This window comes from Pleurodeles waltl, chromosome 11, assembly GCF_031143425.1.
Source record: "Pleurodeles waltl isolate 20211129_DDA chromosome 11, aPleWal1.hap1.20221129, whole genome shotgun sequence".
Taxonomy (NCBI): Eukaryota; Metazoa; Chordata; class Amphibia; order Caudata; family Salamandridae; genus Pleurodeles; species Pleurodeles waltl.
Window position 1 is genome coordinate 632213842 of NC_090450.1, and position 24558 is coordinate 632238399.

Below are 24558 nucleotides of genomic sequence, written 5' to 3' on the forward strand. Positions count from 1 at the left end.
TCATTGTCCTCCGTCATTTTTTATAATAGATACAATCTAATGGAGGGTTTTCCATCTTACCTAACTATGGTGACTAGGAATTCACATAAATTCGTGCTAACCAGACTAAGATTTGGGATGGCACATTGTTTAGTAGCCCATCCAAACATTAAGAAACACCCGATTGGGCCATGTAGGTGCGATAATGTATCTACACAGAGCACTGTGCACCTTCTGCTGTTCTGTAAACTGTATAGTATTTTTGAAACCTCTGTTTGTTAAATACGGAACACGTACAGTTAAACATGCCATGGCTTTAATTTTTAATCTGCAATCGGCAGATATTTGTTTTTATACTGCCACCTTTTTAAATCAGTGCATCAATTCCAGGAAAAGTATGAGTTTTTAATGTATTTTATTATTCTTTTTATATATTTATGAATGACCATATGTATTACTCAATGAGCCATTAACTATAATTAATAACTGTAAGTTTTAATTGCAATGTCTTTGTAAATATGTACTGTTGTCTTTTTTTTTCTCTTCTTTGTTCATGCTTTTATGGTCATTTATATGTGCCGAATAAAGCTTTATGAATTGAATTGAATTGAATTGGGAGGGTCTTGTTGAGATCACCCTAAAGAGCAGTCTTTAACCGTGGTTGCTCCTTGGTATGCTTCATTGTCAGTATATAAAACTGCCCCCATTTCTGACTGTTGTAACAGGGGGGAGGGCAGTGCCCAGTGATCCAAGCCATATACCTTCTAATTCCAGAAGCAGTAAATGACCAACCACTACCAGTTCTTGGTTTGATTATTTTCATTTAACCATCCATCCAAGGTGCTCATCCAATGGCTCAAAGGAGGTCCAGAACCAGGATAGGTTAGAAATTCTACCTCTGGAATGATCTGCTTGTCATGCTCATTGTTTGTAAAAGAAAAACAAAAAGGTGAATGAGAATAGCTAGCGGCAAGAGCTAGGCATCCATAAAGGAGGTACTAACCTGGAGTTCAGTGGGACACCAGTTTAGTCTTGGAGTAAGCAATTTGACAAAGTGATAGCATAGTTCATACTGATCAGTCCTTCAGAAAGGATATTGTACAGTTGAAGATCATCTAATAAAATTGAGTATAATATCTTTAAATTCCAGTCTGGTGCAGCCAGCTCAGAAGTAGCTAGTGGTTGACTGTAGAGCAAATTTAGACTTACTAGGATCTCAGAGCAGTCCACCACCAGCCTTAAGTTGTTCAAAACATTAATTATTGTGTACTCAAACTTTCTTACCTGGAAGAATACAGACCAGAGCGGTCCTTCAGACAATTACAGTCAAGACAATTGAAACTGGTTAGTCACTTGTAGGAAAATGCCTCTTTATGACAGAGTTATCCCCACCTTTTGCCTGGTAGCTGATGTGATTTCGACTGAAAATGCACTCGGTTCCTGCTAGCCAGGTCCCCAGTGCAAGAACTCTTTCCCTAAGTTGTAAAATTGTTTACCCAGTTGGCAAATTCTTTAGCACCCTATGAAAGTTCCTAGTAGATGGTACCCCTGGTACCTAGGGCCTGAGGTTCTAAAGGGGGGTCCCCAAGAGCTGCGGCACAAATTGTGTCACCCTATGATACCCCCCACCAGGCACATGGCAGGCTGTCTGCACCACGACACACAGCCTGCAATGGCAAATGTGAAATCATGGCATGGCACACAGACTGTGTGCCATGTCCCCTAACACTGCATGCAATATATGTAAGTCACTCCTACAGCAGGCCTTATAGTGCCAAGGCAGGGTGCATTATATTACATTTGAGGGCATATCCGCAAGAGTAGATATGCCCCTGCTGTGTGTATGTCAATTCTCAGACATATTAAGTGGCCAGGGAGGCCATTTTAAATACATGTGCTAGACACTGGTCAATACGAGTTCCCCAGCTGCATGATGGCCTCACTGAGAATAGGGATGTTTGGTATCAAACATCTCGTATTGGTGAATCCACACTGATGCCTGTGGTGGATTTACCAAGACATGTACCTAGAGGGCATCTTAGAGGTGCCCCCTGAAACCCTACCAGCCTCTGACAAGCTTGCTGACTGGTTTCTGCCAGCCTGCCGCCTGAGACATGGCTCTGGCCCCCTTGCATGAGAGCCTTCTGCTCTCAGGAGGCCCAGGATAAAACCCTGTCTGGGAAGTGTGTGTAACACCCCCTCCCACAGGATGACCTGCTGATTAGCTTTCCTAAGATCGACCTCTGGAACCACTAAAACCCAACACCTGAAGTCAGCACTGCACCCACTATCTCCGACTCAAGTTGAAGTAGACCACCAGTGCCAACAAGGTTCCCCAGGCCCCCAGTGTCCGAGTCCATCATGGTTTTACCCCTTCAGGACTCCCTGATGATGCCTCCAACCTCTGCACGCAGCCCCCACTCCACCGTGACCGCTCCGGTAAAGAAAACCCAACTCCTAAGGACACCTCTGCACCTGTCACCCTTGAGCCGTAGAGAAGAGGACCAAAGGTGCACCTGTGCTCGAGCATCATGAGGCCTGAGCCCCGCTGTTGGTTTAGCCCTACTGGCCTCCTGGACAGAGCCTGCAGCCTCTTTTGCAGTGACCAATCTCCATTGAAACACATTGGGCACCCTGCACCCAGCTGCTGCTGCCTTGGACATTGCCCTCTGCTCACCTTAACTCCTGGAGATTGGTCTTGTAAGTCTCTGTACTCTACCTGATTGCAAAACTTGTTTTTTCTCCCATTGGATAACATTGCAGAACTCAGAAAGTGCACAGTGTCCACTTTTTAAAGTGGAAAGAATTCCTATTTAAAAAAATACTTACTTGAACGATTTTTCTCTGATGCCTGAACACGTATAAAGATGCTTGCTATTTTTATAAATTGGTGTGGCTCTCCTTTTTGAGTTGTGTGTCTAATTTATTGATTATAGTGTGTATTTGTAGATGTCTTGCACTCCTCTATGTTAAGGCAAAGGCTGCTCGACCAGACAACCGCTAAATAGAGCACTTTGGGATTGCATAGCAAGCCCTGTCCGCTCACTGGCGAACCCCTGGACCCTTTACACAGTATTTACATACCACACAAAGGGCCAGTTTCCTACATCACAACTTCCCCAAAGCATTGTTTGGAAAAGTAAGCCCAAGTTTGTCCAGTATTTGGCAGGTGCCCTAGTACCTGCGTCTTTATGTCCCGCTGTTGGTGTCTCCATTTTATAGTGTTGGTGTCCCCATGTCTCAGTGTCTCAGTGTCTGTGTCTCATGGTGTCTACATCTTTCAGTTTCATTGTTAGCATTTCCTTGAACTTGTTTCTGCATCTCCCACCCCATGTCTCCCTGTGTTCAACTCCTTGCCACATTGTCTGTGCCTCTGTCCTCTATCCCCAGGTCTCGCCCTGTTTTTATGTCTACACCTCTCTCTCTGTGGTGTTTCACAGTCCCAGTGTCATCCTGTCAGTGTTTGTCGCCATGTTCCATGTCAGTGTTACCCTGTCCCAGTCTCCATGAATGCATCTCTGTGTGCCAGAATGATTCAGTCCCCTTTTTGTGTTTACTGTTGTGAATGGCGGGGATTGTGGTGGTTGGGGGTGATTTTACAGCTAAATATGTCATCCTTATTTGCTAGGGTGGTTTGTGATTGAACTTATATTGGAAGGCCTCTTTAAAGATTGTAACTGTGAGTATCTTAGTACCTCAGCTAAGTGTTTTGCTTAGTCCTCCTACAACCCCTCTGGCATACATTTTTTTAGGTCTTGTCTAGAAACAGCTTTAGTGGTCGGTTGACAAAATACCTGTTATGTACAGTAGCAACACCTACAGTGGTCTTTGGATCAGTCTATTTATTGCTTATCCTTGATTGGCTTTCTTGCCAATTTCATTTGCTTGCTTGTTATTTTATGGATATGCTTCCTCTATTTGTGTTTGCTCCTCCCTTACAGCATAGCTTCTATACCATTTTTTTATTAAATGACTTGTACCCTTCCACTGCTTACATCAAGGGACTCCTTTTTGCATTCAGCACTCCATGGGAGTGCACATTTTCTTGCTTTCCACGCCTATTTGCTCTCTTCCTGCTATAACGGTGCATTTGAAGTATATTTCTGTTATTCATTTCTTGCTTACACAGCATTATTTGTTTTCACAAGGGGTTTCAGTTGTGCTTGCTTACGTGTCATTAATGCAGTCAATTACTCCTTCAGTCTTTTCTTCTACCTTGGTATTTTCAGCCTGATCTGTAGTTTGTTGACTTCTCCTCTAGTGGGAACCCCACTTTTCGTTACAGCATAAATCCATTCTAGTACAATGTGTTCTCTCCCTGTACACTGCAGTGTTGAGGCTTGGCCTCCCTCATCTACAATACCCTTTCTTTTAACCCTGCTTGCCTTGTTCTTTTGTCAGCTCCATGTTATATTGGGATTAGTACACCCTTGCTGCAAGCCAAGGTATTTCTGTAGTGCCTCATCTAATGAAAGTTGTTCTTTTCACTTCACTCTGTGGTTACTGTGTGCAATTCTCCGGTTTTGGTGGCTCATAAATAGCGTTCTCAAGAAGCTTCTTCTCAGTGCTCTACAACAGTTGCAAGTTTTTGTGAGCATCTCTTTAAAAAGCTAGCACACCTTAAATCTCGTATTATTGGGATTAGACAAGAGCATGACACCCTTAATGGGTCATGATGGGTTTTCTCTTACTGTACAGCATCAGCAAAATGTAAAGGCAGATCCAACAGGCAAGATCTATTGGCTTTTCCAATGCTTGTTCCATGTGTTCTGGTGTGCACTTCGAACACAGTCATTCTTTATAACTACGTTTTTAGGTTGCATGTTGTGGGTTACACTGTTTTCAGGTACTAGTAGCCTTGTGTCCTTTACACATAAATTTCAAATTCTGAATGCTTACTCGCATCGGAAGTGAGCCATCTTTTCAGATGGATGTAGTAAAAGCAAGGTTTGGAAATATTAAGCGGTATCTTCCTCCTAAATATGAAAACTGGTCATGAGTGATAATGCCATTTGCATCACTGTAAAGAGTTGATCTATCTCTGCTTTCCTTGATCTTTTTTGCAGGTCCTTGTTCTCATGCTTCTTGCTCTTCTTTTATTCAGGTACCTATATAAGCTTCGGGACCTGCATAGAGACTGTGAGAGTTACTCGGAGGCAGCGTACACCCTCTTACTGCATGCCGAGCTTCTGCAGGTGAGCTTACATTTATTACCTTGTACTAGAGCAGAAAAGTGATTGCTGATGACCACTGAACTTCATGAATGGTAACATCAGTAATCTGAACCATTATTCATTTGATTACATGAACCCTAAAAATTATTTCTTCCAATGGAGCTTGTTCCCCAACTTTACAAGCAGTTATTTTGACCTGTTTCACCATGTAGACAGTGTCCATGCTTTGTGTGCAGAAGATTTATGTTACGTTAAAATTCTAGTTCTCATTGCCCAATCATTGTCACCCACACAATCTCTTTATTTTTAAGACTTCTTTCCTCATGCTTCCCCTTAATTGATTTTTAGTGTTTTAAAATTTTTAAGGGACGAGAAAAGCCTCCAAAGTGGTTTCACAGAATGTTTGAAAAGCCTCAATTTTCAGCACATACGTTAAGGTGGACTGTCATATGACGTTGCTAATATATATATTTTTTTAAGTGTTTACTCAGTCAGCAGGCATCGTCCGTTTTCCACCCAGTCATCTTGCCAAGATAGGTAGTTTGTGTGGGCTTAAGAATTTCTGTTTCCCAATTGGTTGAGTAATTGTTGAGTGGACGAAGAAGGATTGGCAGCAGCTAAGGAGAATCATTCTTTGCCATGGCTGTGTTGTCTGATGCTTGCATCCCACAACTATTCTCTGTCCGCAAACTTGCCAGTAAGCTACATTGCCAAAGTAAGTGTTCACAAGACTGTTCTCTTATTAACGAGGCGAACCTGGAAAGCCATTAAAGCACAAGGATTCTCAAATCTGTCAATTTGAGGGTTATGGTAGTGAAGTCACATGGAGTTAATTATAGTAACCTACTTAGTAAGTTGAAAAAGAGATGCCAGGGTCATATCTCTGTTGAACCTGAGTTCCTAAGGTCATATTAAGGAAAAATGTAAATCCTGCTGTAGAATGGCTGTAGCCATGGGCGCAGGTCCGCCCTAAGTCCAAAAAACGGTGTCCTCATTACTGCTGGTACTGTGCTAAATGTTATATTCAGAACTTTCTACACAAATGTTGTCCAGAGATTAAAACAAGAAGACCTGGTTGTCTTCCATTGTGAATGTGTGGACACTGCACATAGTACCGCCGCTGCACACTAATTCTTAGTCTCCGTTTTCTGTTCGTTTTTACATCGAGATCACTCCTCTACTTATAGAATAGTTTTTTGTTAAAGTAAAGTTGTGTGTTTGCAACACAACAATAATGATGCCTAATATTAAAAGTGTTTGATTGCATGAAAGGGTCACTCATAACTGCATTATAAGTACTAGAAGGGTCTGTTGAGATTGTTTTCCTAGCTGCTAATTCTGAGGTGTGTCTATTGATAGGTGTTCACTGATGAGGTCATCTCTTCACAACTCATAACTTTTCTTCCTTCCAGTGGTCGGATCAGCCTTGTGCACCCCACTTGCTTCAGAGGGACAGCTATATTGTGTACACCCAGCAGGAGCTTAAGGAGAAGCTTTACCAGGAAATCATATCCTTCTTCGACAAGGGCAAGGTGAGGTTTTTGTTTTCATTTAAACTAGAGACGTGTTGTACAGATTGGCTTATGATGAGAATTAAAACATACTCTTTTTTTTGGGGGGGGGGATGTTATTTGCTGATTTTGCCTGTTACTCCAATGCCTGATGACAAAATGAATCTGAAATTGTAAAAAGTAGTTATAATCATTTTTGAAAGTGCCACATTCCATGGTAAGTTATGCTTTTGCTAGAAGAACAGTGAGCAAGGCATGGTCTCACTAATGAATCTCTGCCAACAAACCTTCTTTTTTGTGGGCTGCCGTTGTAGACACCTGTTTGTGTATCGTTGAAAGTTAAGCTTTAGAACTGCTTATAAGTGTTGTTGAAAATGATCCAATCATGGAATTTATGAGGGGACAAGAATCGACTTCCCCTTTTATGGCAGATTTTCTTCTGCACAATGTTCTAAATGCATGGCTGAGTCTCATCACAATCAGAATTTGAGCTTTACCAAACACTCCGGTTGATGGGCTTAGGGACATAGGGAATAGAGATTATTTTGAATTCTGAAGGAAGTGCTGAATCCATAGGAGAGTCTACTACTGTGAATTTCCTTCACATAATAATTGAATGGTACAGAATATTCCACCTGAAGATTTGCTTACGTATATATCATTTTTTTCAGAAACCAGAAATGAAGGATTGCTTATAACCACTCTACTTTAAATCAGACCTTTAGGTCCTGCGTTGAGTTTCCTGGAAACCGGTGAAGACTGGGCTGCTGCTCAATAATTAATCCTTCTGTTCTTTTTACAGTAGTTTTTTGTTATCCCAGAGCATATGACATCTCGGTGGCTTGGGTATACTGTTGAAACATAATCCCATTCTGAAAAAGATGACCTGTTGAATACATAAACTTGTGCTCATGGTTTATTCGTTTCGACTCTCTGGTCTTTTTACTCTATAAGGATATGCCATCCTTTTATTGGTTCTTGATGTAACAATGTGGTTGCCTTTGTTAGGATTCTTTTTGCAATTTAAAAAGCCAGTTTCTGAAAAGTTTTATAGCATGCTCCCATCACATAGTGTATATTGTTTTTATTTTTGGTGGATTCCTACCCTCAGCATATTACATTAATATGCCTTGTAAACACTGTAGGGGATTTGTTCCTTTGATTGCAATATAAAAGGAAAGGATAATTGTATGGCAAAGCTTAATTCTAACGTTCTACTTAGAAATGCAGTTTTTGGTTGGAAACTCAACTGAAATCAAAGAGACGATTTTTTTATGTGCATGCTGTGGCTAAGGCATCTTGCTTTTAAATATAGGAAACATTTGTTGAAGGGTGGAGATGCCACTTTGATGTAAATCTCGCTTTTTGCAATGCTCTGTTTCTGTGGCACTAGAAATTGTTGTAAATACATGAGGCTCGATTTATCCCTAAAGTACACTGTTTGTTAGACAGCAGAGCATGATATTGAAGCTCTGGATATTTTCTGGTCTAAGCAGATGAGCAAAGCCGTGTGGTGGTGGTATTGGGCAGTGCTTTCATTGCAGTGGTTTACTTTCATTATTTAGTTGTGCTATTGTTCGAGTTATATGGTTAAAAATATTTAGAATCAGCTATTTATGTAATAAACAGTCCTTAGTTTTCAAAAAACTTTATGGCAAAGGTGACCATTCGAGAAAAAATAATAAAAAGAGTCTATAGATTTGTGAAAAATTGCAATTCCTAGTGGGAAAATGGTAGTCTAAGAAATATCTTGTAAATGTTAGAAAATATTTAAAATATTTCAAGAAATGCAAGAACAATGTATTGCATCATTTACTGCTTTGGCTACATTACTGCTTTGTTAACCACAGCATAAGGGTGTTAATGGACCATGCGGAAACCTGAAAGCTTATAGAAAATCTCTGCTGACCAGAACATGTATTTGTGCATAGATAGCAAGTTACTAACTCTAATTAGAACAGGTTTGGTGATCAGAGGGAACCCAAGTTCGGGTTCAGTCGTGAGACCAGATTAAGAACCAATAAACTGAAGTATGCGGAATGGAGTTTGAGAAAATGTTGGTATGCAAGCTAGAGGTGGACTAGAAGAGGTCCTTAGGGGCTGAGAATTATTGCTGAAATCTAATGCCTATTCATTCCATTGCTAATATTGGAAAGCCTGCACTATCGTTTTTTATTTTATTTATTTTTTTATACAGTTTGTCAGCGGTGATGTTAGAAAGCACCGAATGGTAGAATATGTTTTTCAGAACAGATTTCTCCATTGAACTTGTTTCTATAGATCGGACCAAACCAAAACAAACATTAGTGCTAGCGTCTTAAGGAATCAGAGAACCTTAAGGGAATTAGACTACCACTTTTTTATCATACAGGTGGTCTTTGATGTTAGCATTTGTCATGATTAGACTACTTACTCCTGCTTTTTGCAATAGCTTTCGTCACAATTTATCAATATTCCTGTTTTGTTTTTTGGTGTCCTGGTCTGTCCAGATTTCCATTTACCCTTTTGTGCATCCATCACTTATACTGGGAAGTTGGCCCATGTTTTAATAACTCTGTTTAGGTGATAATAATTTCTAATTTCTAATTTTGCTCTTCGATCTCTTTGTCCAGTCTCAAGTTGTGCCTACTCTTTTTCTTTTCAGAGGGGGCATCTTCAGCGTATGTACAGGGTGCCACACCCCACTCAAATGTGTATTCTCGTAGTGGTACTTGGATCTTGCTACTCAGATGCACTAGTCTGTGGTTGTGTTTCACCTAGCATCACCAGCACTCAAGACAGATGCATGTCACCCTGAACACTTAGTGTTTGTTTTGACCAACCCTTTCATGTGCAGCTAGGCAGTGAACACAAACGAAGTGGTAAACGCACATTAATAATTTGCTGATCACTCACAAGGATCTACTGCAGAGCAGCAATTAGGGTTTTTAAAATGATTGTTGCTCTTTTTTACCTAAGAAAATATGCTTTTTTTATCAGCTATTTGGAGTATCATAGATTTTAATGATCTTTTCTTTTTTTCTTTGAAGTGCAGAGAGTGAGCGGGGGGAATATCAGTAGCCTTCTGTCATTCATTTAGCCATTATGATTTGTGGGAGTAGGGACATCAGGTGGTGTAGGAAAGAACATAAACATAACATGATCACCCCCATTGATTTCATAGGTGAATTAGGAAATGTGCTTAGCGCCTTCCATATATCAGTTCAAACTTCCAGTCTTTCCTCTTTAGCAAAACTGACCTGACTTTCTTTGGCAAATGTGCAAATTTATTTTCCTTTTTTTTTTTAACAATCACCCTGCCAGAATGCTGGAAAGCAGCTTTTTCTATTGTTGGAAAGTTAACATATGGAACATGCAGCTTATCAATTACATACAGACATTGGGTCCTACCACTCTATCTGAGGAATTGATCCTATTACTGCCATTTTCAATGTACACATTTTGACCTTAGAACCTGCAGGTCTGGATTTGAGTCCTGTTTTATCACATGTTCATAATTGTGTGATATTTGTGAGAATCTCAGTGCACCTAAAAGTGTGTGTGTGTAATAGAAACAAAGAAAAAGGTAAGTAGGTGTGTGTATTTATGTATTCACTGAAAAAAAAGTTAAAGTGTTGTTATAGTTTGCTGAATATGTAGATGACAACGTTAACGTAACTCAAAAAAGTCACCAGTTACAGTTATCATAGGTAACTATAACTTGCTCCGAGCCATGCACTGCCAATTACCGCACATATTATATCATTCTTGACATCTTCTATCACATCATTGATAATACCACTACAACATTTGCAGTGAAATTATCAATGAGAAAACTGTGAAAGGCGGGGGCACAAGTTAGTTACCTTAGGGCACAAGTTAAAATTTCTTGAGGTTAGTATAACTATAACTGCTGAATGTCTATGGTTTTGTGTGTGTAAAATCTAAACCTAACTATAAAGTCCCTGTAACCTCTGTTTTTTGTTATTTATATTTATATGTGTGTGTGTGTATGTGTATATACCAGTTAGGGAATTCTCTGTAGTTCTAAGAATTTAGGTGCAGAGCAGGTCTGCAGGTCTTCTATGTGAAGGATTTTTGTAGCAGAATTTTTAAGCACCTGACATGTTTAGTGTCATCTGCCTGATGTTAGAAAAATGATAAAGCCATTTGCAACAATGCTTTTAATTTTAAGTAAAGGATTTGCAATGGGTTATTCCATGTTGATGGAAGATGACAAAAACATTTTATTATTTTGGGCACAGTGTTACAGCATTGGATTTGTGAAATATCATTCAAGCCTACCTAGAATAAGTAAAAGCAGCTTCTGACTTGTCACTCTTATGAGAGCTTGCCAGAGAAGCATGGCTTTGCCCATACATAAGGGAACATCCAGAATAAGTTCAAAGCTTTAATACTGTACCTGGAATGGTAAAATGTCTTTGTAATTGTTAAGCTCGGCATGAGGAGCACTTGCGTATCTTATGCTTAAACACTATACTAAAAAAATGGCAATCGACTCACTTTTCTTGTTTCAACTGAGTGTCATTGTACTTATCCTCTGCTTCAACTTGTTAAACAATTTTCTAGAAAAACAGGGATTTGAGGTGAGCATATTTAAAGTGCCTGTGGTGTTGTAGCACAGCATATAATGGTAACTAATCAGGGTTCCCTGTTTGTGTTTTGCATAATGTATGCAGCAATCTCAGCCTCCAAGGGTGGCACCACACTTGAAAAAAATATAGTCCCATAACACATTAAATAGAGCATTTGCACTAATAAACCCACTTATATTATTAAACTGCAAAACTCAGATTCCAATTTATTACCACAATATTGCAAAACCGGCATGAGAATAACACTGTTAACTATTTCAGACTGCATATAACAGTTACTTTACACAGGAAGCCAGCTCTCCAAATGTATATGTGTGTGTGTGTGTGTGTGTGTGTGTGTATGTATATATATATATATCTTTTTTCACACAAAAACAAAGGTTACAGGAATGTTATAGTTAGGTCCTGAATTTACTCGTACAAAACTATAACTGTCACCCTATGGTAACTATAACTCATACGCTCGCCATGCAGCTTTTTCTTAAAAAATTTGACTGCTAAATTTCTTTGGTTTTGTGCGAGTAAATTCAGAACCTAGCTATAATGTCCCTGTAATATTTGTTTTTTTCAGTGAATTTCTAAGGTTTTTTAAATTGTTTCCTAACTATAACATCTCTGTAACCTTTTTTTTTTTCCAGTGAATTACTAGGGTTTTTTAACATAAAGTAATTTTCATTACTACACATATATCCAACAACAGCCGCACACAGCCTTCGCCCGTGCGCGGCGGAAGATGGCCGAATGACCTGGCTTACAGCCAGGCCTGAGTAGACCAACCCCTACAACCCCCTAAACCTGTGCAGCACACGGCCTTCGGCCCTGCGCAGCGGGGGTGGCCACAGGGGCTGGCCTGCAGTCAGGCCCTGCAGCCGACCCACATAACTACCCAACCCTGCCCCATGCACAGCCGAATAATCTGTCTCTCTTTCTGTGAGAATAGGCGTGTGAGCGTGTCTCTGGGTGTGAGTGCCTGCCTGGGTGCGTGAAGGTCTGAGTGGTTTGTGAGTGGGTGCATAAGGGTCAGAGTTGGTCTGTGAGTAGGTGTGTCAGTGTCGGAGTGGATCTGTGAGTGGGTGTCAGTGTCTGAGTGAGTCTGTGAGTGGATGCATGAGGGTCTGTGACCTGGTCATGAGGTTCTGAGTGTGTCCGTGAGTGGGTCTGTCAGTGTCTGAGTGGGTCTGTCTGTGACTGGGTAGGTCAGTGGCTGAGTGGGACTGTGAGTGGGTTCATGAAAGTCTGAGTGGGTCTGTCAGTGGGTGTGTGAGAGTCTGAGTGGGTGCATCAGTGTTTGAGAGCGTCTGAGTGGATGCATCAGTGTCGGAGTGGGTGCATGAGGGTCTGAGTGGGTCTGTGAGTGGGTGTGTCAATGCCTGAGTGGGTGCATGAGCATCTGAATGAGTCTGTGAGTGGGCACATGAGTCTCTGAGTGCATGTATGAGTGAATGAATTAGTGTATGAATGAGTTAATTTAAAAACAACGTTTTTTTGCTTATTAATGATTAATCTGAATTAATCACGAATATCGAGCATGGTGAAGAAAAATCATTGTAAACTCATAATTTGATCCCCAAACACCCCTTTATCACACTCCTGGGCTCAAGGTACCTCCACCCTGACCCATTATGCTACTTTTCATTTTGATTTTCAGCCCCAGAGACCATGTCCCAAGACCTTAAAATGGGAGCTGCAACTTTCTCTTTATTTTCCCTTTAATATCGAAAAAACTACTGAACAGATTTACACCAAACACCCAAAAGCACAGTCTGTGAATTGACAGCTAGCTTTCTGCCAAATTTGGTGTAAGTCTGTCCAGTGGTTTTGGCTGTAGCCCTGATCAAAGGTCCTATGGGAATTAACATACGAAACACAACTTTTTTGCCCCCCCCTGTAGCCCCTCCCCCTTTTTCTCTGGCGCTGCTTGACAGATCAGCCTAAAACTTTCCGTGTGCAACATGAATCACTGGGGCACTTTTGGGGGGAATTTTTTTTGAAGATTTGTCAAACGGTGCCAAAGATGTATGCAAGTCAAAAAATGCTTTGTCTATGGAAACATGCTAACTATAATTACCTAGTGGCAACCGCCAGTAGGGTAGGTAAAATATATATATATATATATATATATATATATATATATATATATATATATATATATATACACACACACACACACACACACACACACACACACACACACACCTATGTATATATAATGTAAAAGCTAACTCCAAAGGCATTGCCTGGTACTGTCTTACTTACATGTTTCTGGCAATGACCACATTATCGCTATTGTAATCTGATTTTGCAGCATGAATCCTTTTCTGGATTCACATGCTGTGCATTGTTTCGCCATTTAGTGGTTGGGTCCAGAATTGTCTTTTTTTCCTCTCCTCTCATTTTTTTATTTTTTATTATTATTATTGGGCGTTGTCGATCACCATTTGGTGCTTGGTCCATCCACCTATGACGTCAGACGGCGTCCCAGAAGTTCCTGTGCGTGGAAGCCATCCACCTATGACGTCAGACGGCACCCCAGAAGTTCCTGTGCGTGGAAGCCATCCACTGATTCTTTTTTCCTGCCGTTGGGTCTGGAAGCAAAGTAGAAGTGTTTTTTGAGACAATGCCAAAAAGAGCAGAAGAAATTGGAAAGTTTTTCAAGATAACGCCAAAATCAACAACAACCGGGACAAGGAGAGAACCGGACACATCCCCCGGAGGCCAAGGACAATGAAGCAAGGTAGGGGTCATGGAAAACACCCCATTTAAATTCTGCCCAAACTGCCACCATAAATCTGCCCAGCGTGACCCGCACGAAGGTTGCAACCTTTGCCTTCCAAAGGACCACAGAGATGAGGGCTGTGAAGTCTGTGCTGCCTTTGTACCCAAAACCCTCAGGGCACGCACAACAGCAAAGGGAAAACTCCACACAGCAATGCAGAGCCAAAGACACCAGGAGTCACTGAAAGAACCAGGCCTATTGAGGGATGAAGAAGATTAGGCGGGAGGCGCAGAGGCAACCCATGGGGGGTCAGACATCGAATCCCTCAAGGGGGATGCCGAGAAAAAAACGACCGCCGAAGAAGACAACTAAAGATGCTGAAAAAGGGCCCAAGAAGGTAAAGAGACCGCCGAAAATCTCTGAGAAAATCCTTCAGAAAAAAACACTACAAGGCAAAAAAATGTCGATCGCGGGCCAGCCACATACAAAAGAGCCCCACGGATCCAATGCCAGGGATACCGAGGAAGGCCGGGTGCTGAAACTGGCGAAACCCTCCACGGGGAAAGATACCCTGAAACCATCGAAAGAACAAATGCCAAAAAAACAACCATTGACAGCACAACCGACAAAGTGATCGGAGGTGGAGAAAGAGAGGCATTGTCTAGAGGCCGAAATGGCAGCGCTCCTGCAAAGAAAGAAAGAGTTTGACAACACATTAAAGCAATTCCAAATCCCACCAAAACCCTCGACCACGGACATCGAAGAGGACGAGACCACACTCGAGGCACCAGCCACCCCCGAGCCTCACGAAGAAGAGGCCGACCCCCGAAGAGGAGGAAGCAACGGGGAGTTTCGAGGACGATTGGAATGAAAAGTAGAGTCCAGAAGAGTTGATAGCTACCCTGCTAAGCCTTCACGCCTCAACAACATCACATGCTATAACAACTTAGTGAAGAGGGCAGCAGACACATATTGAGTGCCATTGGAAAACGAGAACGGAGACTCATGTTTCTTACTGGAAACACTCATGCCATCAAGCAAGGGAGACTTCTATCTCCCCATGCTACCCAGCATTCTGGACCAGGGAAAGGAGGCCTTCAGAGAACCTGCGGCAGCAAAAGGGGTGACACCGAGGGTGGAGAAGAAATACAAGCCCTCCCCTAAGGGCTGCAAATATAGTCAGGGGAACACAGTGGCAGACTCCATCATTGTCACAACAGCAAGGATAATTAATGCACACACCTCCACAGGCCTCCCTCCAGAACGGGAAAGCAAAAGGCTGGACATGGTGGGGAGAAAGATGGAGAGAGAAGCTGCAAAACAGTGGCGTATAGTGAACTCAAACGCCCTTCTTAACAGATATGGCCAACAGCAGTGGGACGAGATTAAAGAATTAGTAAAGAAACTCTAAGAAGGTAATAAGAAAAGAGCAAAGGCGATCATACAGTAGGGGAAAACCATTGCCAATGCCTGCTTACAATCCGAGCTGGATGCCACAGACACAGCCAGCAGGCAAATGTTCACAGCCACAACACTAAAGAGGCATGCATGGCTCAGGATATCCGGCTTCAAACCCAGGTATAGGCCTCAATAATAAACAAGCACTTCACTGGAGAGGCCTTATTTGTCCAAGAGGTGGATGAGTCCTTGCAACACATAAAAAAGGACAACCAAACAGCTAAGGCAATATGGGCACTCCAATACAGAGTCAATTCCAGGTGAGGAAGCACCATCAGAATGCCCATGGGAAGGAGGGCCTTTGTGACAGGACAGCAGCAACCACCCCAGGGGAGTACCTAACAAGGTGGCCAACAGATCAGGTACCAGCAGTGGCAACATCCTTCAAGGCAGCCCTTTCAAGGTAGAGGAAGGGCAAGGGGCAAACCTCACACAGGAGGAGAAACGGCCATGTGACTCACAAATACCCCCAAGACCTCACACAACACCGGTAGGGGAGAGGATAGCGCAGTACCCAGAGCAGTGGAAAACAATTACTGCAGACAATTGGGTTTTAAACGTGGTACGCCACAGCTACTGTATAGAACTCTCAAGCATACCACCACCAAACCTACTAAAGAGGAAAATATATCAAAGAACAAAACTGGTACAAGAAAGGACAGAAGTGAAGGAACTCCTTCAAAAACAGGCAATAAAAAGAGTACTAAAAAGGGAATTAACCAAGGGAAACTACTCACCTTACTTCCTAGAACTACAACAAGACCTTACAATAAGACCAATCCTGGACCTCAGGTTCATAAACAAATTCATCCACACCTATCATTTCAAAATGACAACCGTACAGGAGGTAATCCCGCCCCTACAAAAAGGAGGCTACATGGCAACCGTAGACCTTCAGGATGCCTATCTGCCCCTACCGATGAACCAGGCACACAAAAGATACCTCCAATTCGTACTTGAATGAGTTCACTACCAATTGAAGGTGTTACCCTTTGGAATAAAGCCAGCACCAAGGGTTTTCACAAAATGCCTAGCGACAGTTGCAGCACTCCTAAGATGGAAAGGAATTCATGTATACCCGTACCTGGACGACTGGCTTATAATGGCACACTCAAAGGAGAAATGTCAAAGGGATGCCGAAACAGTAATGACAACCCTCCAAGAGCTAGGGTTCGGCACAAATCACAAAATATCCTCCCCAGAACCACAGCAAGGGAAGATCTTCCTAGGAGCCACACTAGATGCAAGGAAAGTGCATTCTTACCCTGCCAAGAAGAGAATACAAGCGATCACAGAGCAAACTCGCCTTTACTAGAAGGGACAATATCTGACAGTGAAGGCAAACGAAGCTCATGGGCATGATGGCGTCATGCATTTCCATCATACTCCATGCACACCTCCACATACAACCCTTCCAGGAATGGCTGACTAACAGCTGGTCACAAACCACCAGGAGTTGGGAGGATCTAGTGGTTGTAACAGAGAAAATATAGGAGACACAATGGTGGGCATCCAAACACATAACCAGGGGAAGACCTTTCAAGATGACAACTCCCTCAGTGGCCATCACAACAGATCTGTCCCACAAGGGATGGGGAGCACTCTCAAGCAAATTAAAAATCAGGGGCCAATGGAACTAGATGGATGTGATAAATTACATAAATTTCCTAGAGCTGAAAACAATGGTGCTGGCCCTTAAGCATTTCAAACGCAAGTATCAGGAAAGACAGTACTAATCCAAACAGGCTATACAACAACAATGTTCTATTTGAACAAACAAGGGGGTACAGAGTTGTTGCCCTAAGCAAGCTATCTCAGGAAATATGGAATTGGGCGATACCACAGGGGATCAACCTACAAGCAGTCCACCTACCGGGGAAGGACAACATTGAGACAGACTGACTGAGCAGACAGGAAAACAGCACATATGAATGGGAGATAAAAACAAAGGATCCTAGAAAAAATCTTCAGGATTTGGGGCACACCAACAATCAACTTGTCCGCAACAGCAGAAAACAGAAAATGCCAAGACTTTCCCTCCAGGTTTCCACACCACCAGTCAGTAAGAGATTTGCCTATGCCTTTCTGCTGATTCCCCTAATAACAAAGGTACTGGAGAAGGACAGGAAACCAGGAGCAAACCTCATCCTCATAGCCCCTCGGTGGGCCAGACAAGCAGGTATTCAAACATACTTGAGCTGTCCAGGGGACAGATGATAAAGATCAAAGTGGAACGGGACCTACTCACAATGCAGAAGGGACAAGTACTCCACCTGGGACCAGCAACACTAAACCTAGCAGCATGGCACCTGAATACATAGAATTCAAGCACTTACATCTAACACCCAAAACCATGGAGATACTAAAGGAAGCGAGAACAACAACAACAAGGTGTTACGCATCAAAATGGAAGATACTTCCTATGGTGCGGAGGAAATAATACCCTAGAAGCAATGTCCATGCAGGAAATGGTAATAAACTATCTCACACACTTAATAAACAACGGGATCAACTACTCTTCTCACAAGGTACATTTGGCAGCAATCGTGGCCTACACCAGAGGAGCATTATATAAAAGTTTTTTTACAAGACTTGTTATAAAAAGATTTCTGGAAGGATCCAAACTAATCACCTCTCCAAGAAGGGCACAGGCCCGATGTGGAGCTTAAACAAAGTGTTAACACAGTTATGACAAAACCATTTAAAACCATGCACAAAGCTGAACTCCGGTTTACCACACTAAAGACCACCTTCCTCATAACTATCATATCGCTATGAAGGGTAAGCAAAATTCAAGCGCTAACAATACAGAAACCATACTTGCAAATCTACAAGGACAAGATAGTTCTCAGGACGAATCCTCAATTCCTAACTAAAGTGGTGAGAAAATTCCATGTCAACCAAGCAATACAGTTGCCAGTCTTCTGTAAGAACCCATAAACACAACTGGAAAGAAGACTACATACACTGGATGTAAGAAGGGCACTAATATACTACTTAGAGGAGACCAAGCAGCTCTGCAAAGGAAACCAACTTTTTGTCTCCTATGCCAATCCAATAAAGGATCCCCCGTCACAAATGGGACTATCGCCTGATGTATCATGGAAACAATTCAAGCATGCTATGCAGCAGCTGGCAACCAGCTGTCTTACCACCCAAAAACACACTCAACAAGGAAAAAGGGTGTGCAGCAGCAACCTGGCCATCCCAGCTTACATTCACAAAACATTATTGTGTTGAAATTTAAATGCATAAAGAAGCCCAAGTGGGGCAGAAAGTACTACAGCACCTGTTTGCAATCTCATCATTTCAACCCAACCAACCCATGTAAAGGCGAAACCCGCTACACAATCTGATGCACAGCATGTGAATCCAGAAAAGGATTTATGCTGCAAAACAAAATTGTTACTTACCAGTAGGAGTAGTTTTGCAGTCTGAAGAGCTTTCTGAATTCACATGCGACCCACGCACCTAACCAGAAATTAGAACAGGACAAACAGGTAGGGAAAAGGTTTAATGTACATAGAAGTCTGCACTAGAATATCCTTGTATTTTACAGATCAGATTAGTGGTGCATAGTTCTTCTGAGTGTCTCAGTAGTGGGATAGTGTTGCATGGCACAGTTAGAAGTGCATTGAGAGAACACTAAGAATATATCTGCACTGGTATATCGGTGCAGTACACGAGATAAGTCAGAGTTGTGGTACATTGTCAGAGCTTTTTGAGCGATTTGGCTGCACAAAAGCCTTGCCTTTTGCACTACAAAATAGAGGTGCGCTATGAGAGCTCTCGGAGAGCATCAATAATTGGACATTGTAAATCTATTGAATGTTTTTAAGCTGTAATGTAGTAACATTACCTAATAGTCCATACACTCCCTAGTAACACTTTATTGTTACTTCAGCTAAGGAGGTCTAAAAGATGAATGAGGGAGAGTAACTTCCGGTATTGACTGACTCTGTATTCAGAAATGCTACGCATGGTTCTACATTTGCTTAGGTTGTGGTATTTGGTTCTGTACTTTAATGTTGCCAAGAATGTTGTTTACTTTTCAGAATATGGCCTCCTTTCCACTGGTATCTAGAACACTTAGTCCACCACAGTCTCCTCCCCCACTCCTTATCATCATACCTCCATCATCCCACGTCAAATCGTGCCAGGCACTCACTTTTAATTTATGTTGATTAACTTTTGTTCAAAGTAGCTCAGAGGAGGGGCATGGTAAAACTGGAGACTGATCCAGTCATGTAACTTTTCACAGTCGGGTAAAGAGCAGAGTAGTTGTTTTTTGTGGTCCTATCTGCTGTCAAATTCTAGGAAACATTGAGCAACCGGGGTGATGTTGCCACCTTTTCCTGGAGTGTCAGTTCTTTATTGAGAGTGGGTTCTAAAACAGGGTGCTACATCCCTGACAGCGCCAGCCGTGCCACGCAGTCTACACATTGCAGAACACTAAATATGAGCTCCCTGATCTATGTGAGGTGCATTAGGAGATCAGTGTGAGGAGTCCAGCAGTAAAAGCAAAGTGGAGCCAGAGTTAATTGCTAGAGTGGAACTAAACTTACCCATGCCATATAAATGACGTGCATAAATCACGGAAGTTCCAGTGAATAATATATTGAAGGGCTTTTAAGGTCTCTGTCAGAAACACTTTGGATTCAGGGGAAAAATTGCAGTACGGAGTTTTCTTGCATTGGATCTTATGGGGATGAACGTCATGAAATCAGAGGGGTTGGAGAATTAAAAGTGAATTGAAATAAGCATAGCAAAACTGGAATGAAGGGTAAGGTGAAGTCTGTGATGAGACAAAGAAGAGTGGAGGAAACATGTTTTTGTGGAAAGAGAAAACAGAAAGGTAGCACTTAACAATAAACCACTACCTGCCACTAAGAGATTTAGAAAGACACCCTTTGGACAATTAGGTCACTTCCAAAGGATTGTGTGCCACAACCCACCTCCACCCAAGCAGGATTTTACTTGCGGGTATCAATATTCGGGACTGTGAAGTTACATGGAAGCTGAGCCTGACTTCCTTGCTGCTCGGCACTGCTGGAGAGCACTTCTAACAGTAAAGGGTAATCACGTGGCAAAGAAGCATATTCTGAGCAGTGACTGTAAAAATACAGGACAAAAATTAAAGAAAAAATGTCAGTTTTACAAACATGACTGAGTAGGCCATAAAATTCTGTCATAGATGACTGACGCAAGTCAAAATAGCTTTATATTTTTTGGGCTGTATAATAAGTAGAAGTATTGATCAAACATTCACATGTAGCTGGTCATATTTAATGATTTTAAAAGCTATCAAACACATACACTGTGCAGAATCAGTGACACTTCACAGTTCTACTCCTTCCTATGAATGACAGTGCCAGAAGCGACACCCCGTTGCTGAATGTGGGCCTGGAGTCTTTAGGCAGTAGCACTACTAGCTTACATCTTCCTTTTTGAAGGTGGGTGTTTTATCAGAGACGGCAGACTTTAGAAGTTCTTTATTCCCAAGAGCAAATAAATGAAAGTCTGAGAAGGAGTACTTCAAATTAACCTGTATCCTAAATTCCACATTAACAAGTGTCATATCACTCTAATGTCACATGTTAGTCCAGCTGAATTTCATTTGGGGAAAAAAATCTTCTTAGTTGTTGCTTGCTTACCGGGCATGGACAGAATAAATGTCATCAAAGTTTTTACACTGGAATCTTCACCATGCAACTTTCTAAAAACAGTTTGCCATTCTCTGCACACACATGCGATAGCTTGCAAAGCAGAAACAAATCAACTGTATTGATTAACCTCTTAGCTGCTGGGCCTTTTCCCCCCTACAGTGCTGAGCCCTTTTTTGGCTATTTGGGGTGGTTCGCGCTTAGGCCTTCATACCTTTTTGTCCACATAAGCTATCCTCGCCAAATTTGCGTCCTTTTTTTCCAACATCCATGGGATTCTAATGGTACCCAGAGTTTGTAGTTTCCCCTGGAGGAGACCAAGAAATTAGCCAAAATACAGTGAAGATTTCGTTTTTTCCCAAAAAATGGGGAAAAAGGGCTGCCGAAGAAGGCTTGTGTTTTTTTCCCTGAAAATGCCATCAACAAAGGGTTTCTGGTGCTAAAATCACCACCTTCCCACCTTTCAGGAACAGGCAGACTTGAATCAGAAAACCACATTTTTCAACACAAATTTGGCATTTTACTGGGACATACCCCATTTTTACTATTTTTGGTGCTTTCAGCCTCCTTCCAGTTAGTGACAGGAATGGGTGTGAAACCAATGCTGGATCCCAGAAAGCTAAACATTTCTGAAAACTAGACAAAATTCTGAATTCAGCAAGGGGTCATTTGTGTAGATCCTACAAGGTTTTTCTAAAGAAAATAACAGCTGAAATAAAAAAATATTGAAATTGAGCTGAAAACAACAGCCATTTTTCTTTATGTTTTACTCTGTAACTTTTTCCTGCGATGTCAGATTTTTTAAAGCAATATAGCGTTATGTCTGCTGGACTCTTCTGGTTGCGGGGATATAAAGGGCTTGTAGGTTCATCAAGAACCCTAGGTACCCAGAGCCAATAAATGAGCTGCACCCTGCAGTTGGTTTTCATTCTATACTGGGTATACAGCAATTCATTTGCTGAAATATGAAGAGTGAAAAATAGGTATCAAGAAAACCTTTGCATTTCCAAAATGGGCTCAAGATAAGGTTTTGAGGAGCAGTGGTTATTTGCACATCTCTGAATTCCGGGGTGCCCATACTAGCATGTGAATTGCAGGGCATTTCTCAAATAGACGTCTTTTTTACACACTCTCTTATATTTGGAAGGAAAAAATGTAGAGAAAGATAAGGGGCAATAACACTTGTTTTGCTATTCTATGTTCCCCCAAGTCTCCTGATAAAAATGATACCTCACTTGTTTGGGTAGGCCTAGCGCCCGCGACAGGAAATGCCCCAAAACACAACGTGGACTCATCCCATTTTTTGATAGAAAACAGAGCTGTTTTTTGCAAAGTGCCTACCTGTAGATTTTGGCCTCTAGCTCAGCCGGCACATAGGGAAACCTACCAAACCTGTGCATTTTTGAAAACTAGAGACCTAGGGGAATCCAAGATGGGGTGACTTGTGGGGCTCTGACCAGGTTCTGTTACCCAGAATCCTTTGCAAACCTCAAAACGTGGCTAAAAAAACACGTTTTCCTTACATTTCAGTGACAGAAAGTTCTGGAATCTGAGAGGAGCCACAAATTTCCTTCGACCCAGCGTTCCCCCAAGTCTCCCGATAAAAATGATACCTCACTTGTGTGGGTAGGCCTAGCGCCCGCGACAGGAAATGCCCCAAAACACAATGTGGACACATCCCATTTTTTCATAGAAAACAGTGCCTACCTGTGGATTTTGGCCTCTAGCTCTGCCGACACATGGGGAAACCTAGTAAACCAGTGCATTTTTGAAAACTAGAAACCCAGGGGAATCCAAGATGGGGTGACTTGTGGGGCTCTGACCAGGTTCTGTTACCCAGAATCCTTTGCAAACATCAACATTTGGCCAAAAAACACTTTTTCCTCTCATTTCGGTGACAGAAAGTTCTGGAATCTGAGAGGAGCCACAAATGTCCTTCCACCCAGCATTCCCCCAAGTCTCTCGATAAAAATGGTACCTCACTTGTGTGGGTAGGCCTGGTGCCCACAACAGGAATAGACCACACAACGGTCAATGTTGGTCCTTACATGAGGCAGCTGTTGACCCTGGGGTGATCCATTCCTGACGCAGGCACTAGGTGTAGGCACTCAAGTGGGGTAGTGTTTTTATCAGGACAGGTGAGGAATCACTGGGTGGTAGGAATTTTGTGGATCCCAGCATATTCCTTTAGTTTGTGTGACAGAAATCGAGAAAAATAGAGTTTTTATTCAACATTTCAGCTTTGCAGGGTATTCTGGGTAAGAAAACTTTGGGGAAACCACACAAGTCACACCTCTGTGGACTCCCCCGAATGTCTAGTTTCCAGAAATGTTTGGGTTTAGTGTGTTTCTCTATATGGCCGCCGAACCCAGGACCAAAAACACAGGTGCCTGCCTTACAAAACCAGTGTGTTTTGCGATAGATAATTTTGATGTCTCCACAATACGATTTGGGCAGTGGAATAATTTGGGGCTGAACTAAATTGGGGAGCTCCCAAGAGAGAGAGCTCTCTCGCTCTCTCGCTCTCTCTCACCCCCCCCCCCCCGAGTATGCGCCATTGTCCTATCCCTCAGATGCTGTCTCAGTCTCTGATCCTATGTCAGAGCTGTCCTCTATAACCCGAGTGCCGGCAGCAGTCATCCATCAAGATGCCATCTCTGCTATTGGCTAAACTGTTGCTCTAAAACACTAGTCTACGTAGACAGTCACAAAATCGATGGTGTGTGTGAGATACGTGCAACAATAGAGGCCACCTTACCTGCGCTTCTTCCATCAATCAGCACGTTCTTTCAAGACACTCAAAAATACCTTGTCACATACCATTCGTCACAGTCTTTAGCACCTCCTGGCCCAGTCCAACAATCATTATTGGTGCTCCCACTCCCTCCTCCTCGGATGCCCTCATTACCACCCAGCAGAAGTGCCCTTCATCTCTCCATAGCCGCCCTCCACCCTGCACACACATTTCATTTGTATTATAGCACAGGTAATGGCTGACTTTACTAATGTACTCAGCTATTTACATAAAATACAGATTTGCTTTTTGCAGTAGGCATATAAACCTTCTGCGCTTCTTTATGGCACTAAAACTGCCGCTAGACAAGTCTGACCCTTTTGTAGCAGAAACATAGTCACAATACTTACTTTACTTTTTTTATTGCTGCCTAAAAGCTACAGTTGAAAATCGTCAGTTGAAGTATGTGCATTGCTTTGAAGACACAAGCTGCAACTGGTGGCAAATCTATTTATATATATATATATATATATATATATATATATATATATATATATATATATATATATATATATAACTTTTATATGTGGGTCTGGTTTTCCTGGGGGCCGATCGCAGCCCCCAGGGAAACCACACACATATTGACAAAAGTGATATATATATATATATATATATATATATATATATATATATATATATATATATATATATAGAGAGAGAGAGAGATA

At 42.0% G+C, this 24558-nt stretch overlaps 1 protein-coding gene across 1 annotated transcript in view; it reads left to right on the forward strand.

Annotated features, from left to right (window-relative positions):
• DOCK5 (dedicator of cytokinesis 5) overlaps window positions 1–24558 on the forward strand; it is a 799955-nt gene that overhangs the window by 609855 nt on the left and 165542 nt on the right. The window contains exons 37-38 of the mRNA XM_069214140.1: window positions 5084–5174; window positions 6566–6685. Of these exons, the coding sequence (XP_069070241.1) occupies window positions 5084–5174; window positions 6566–6685 (211 nt within the window). The remainder of the gene's footprint in view (window positions 1–5083; window positions 5175–6565; window positions 6686–24558) is intronic.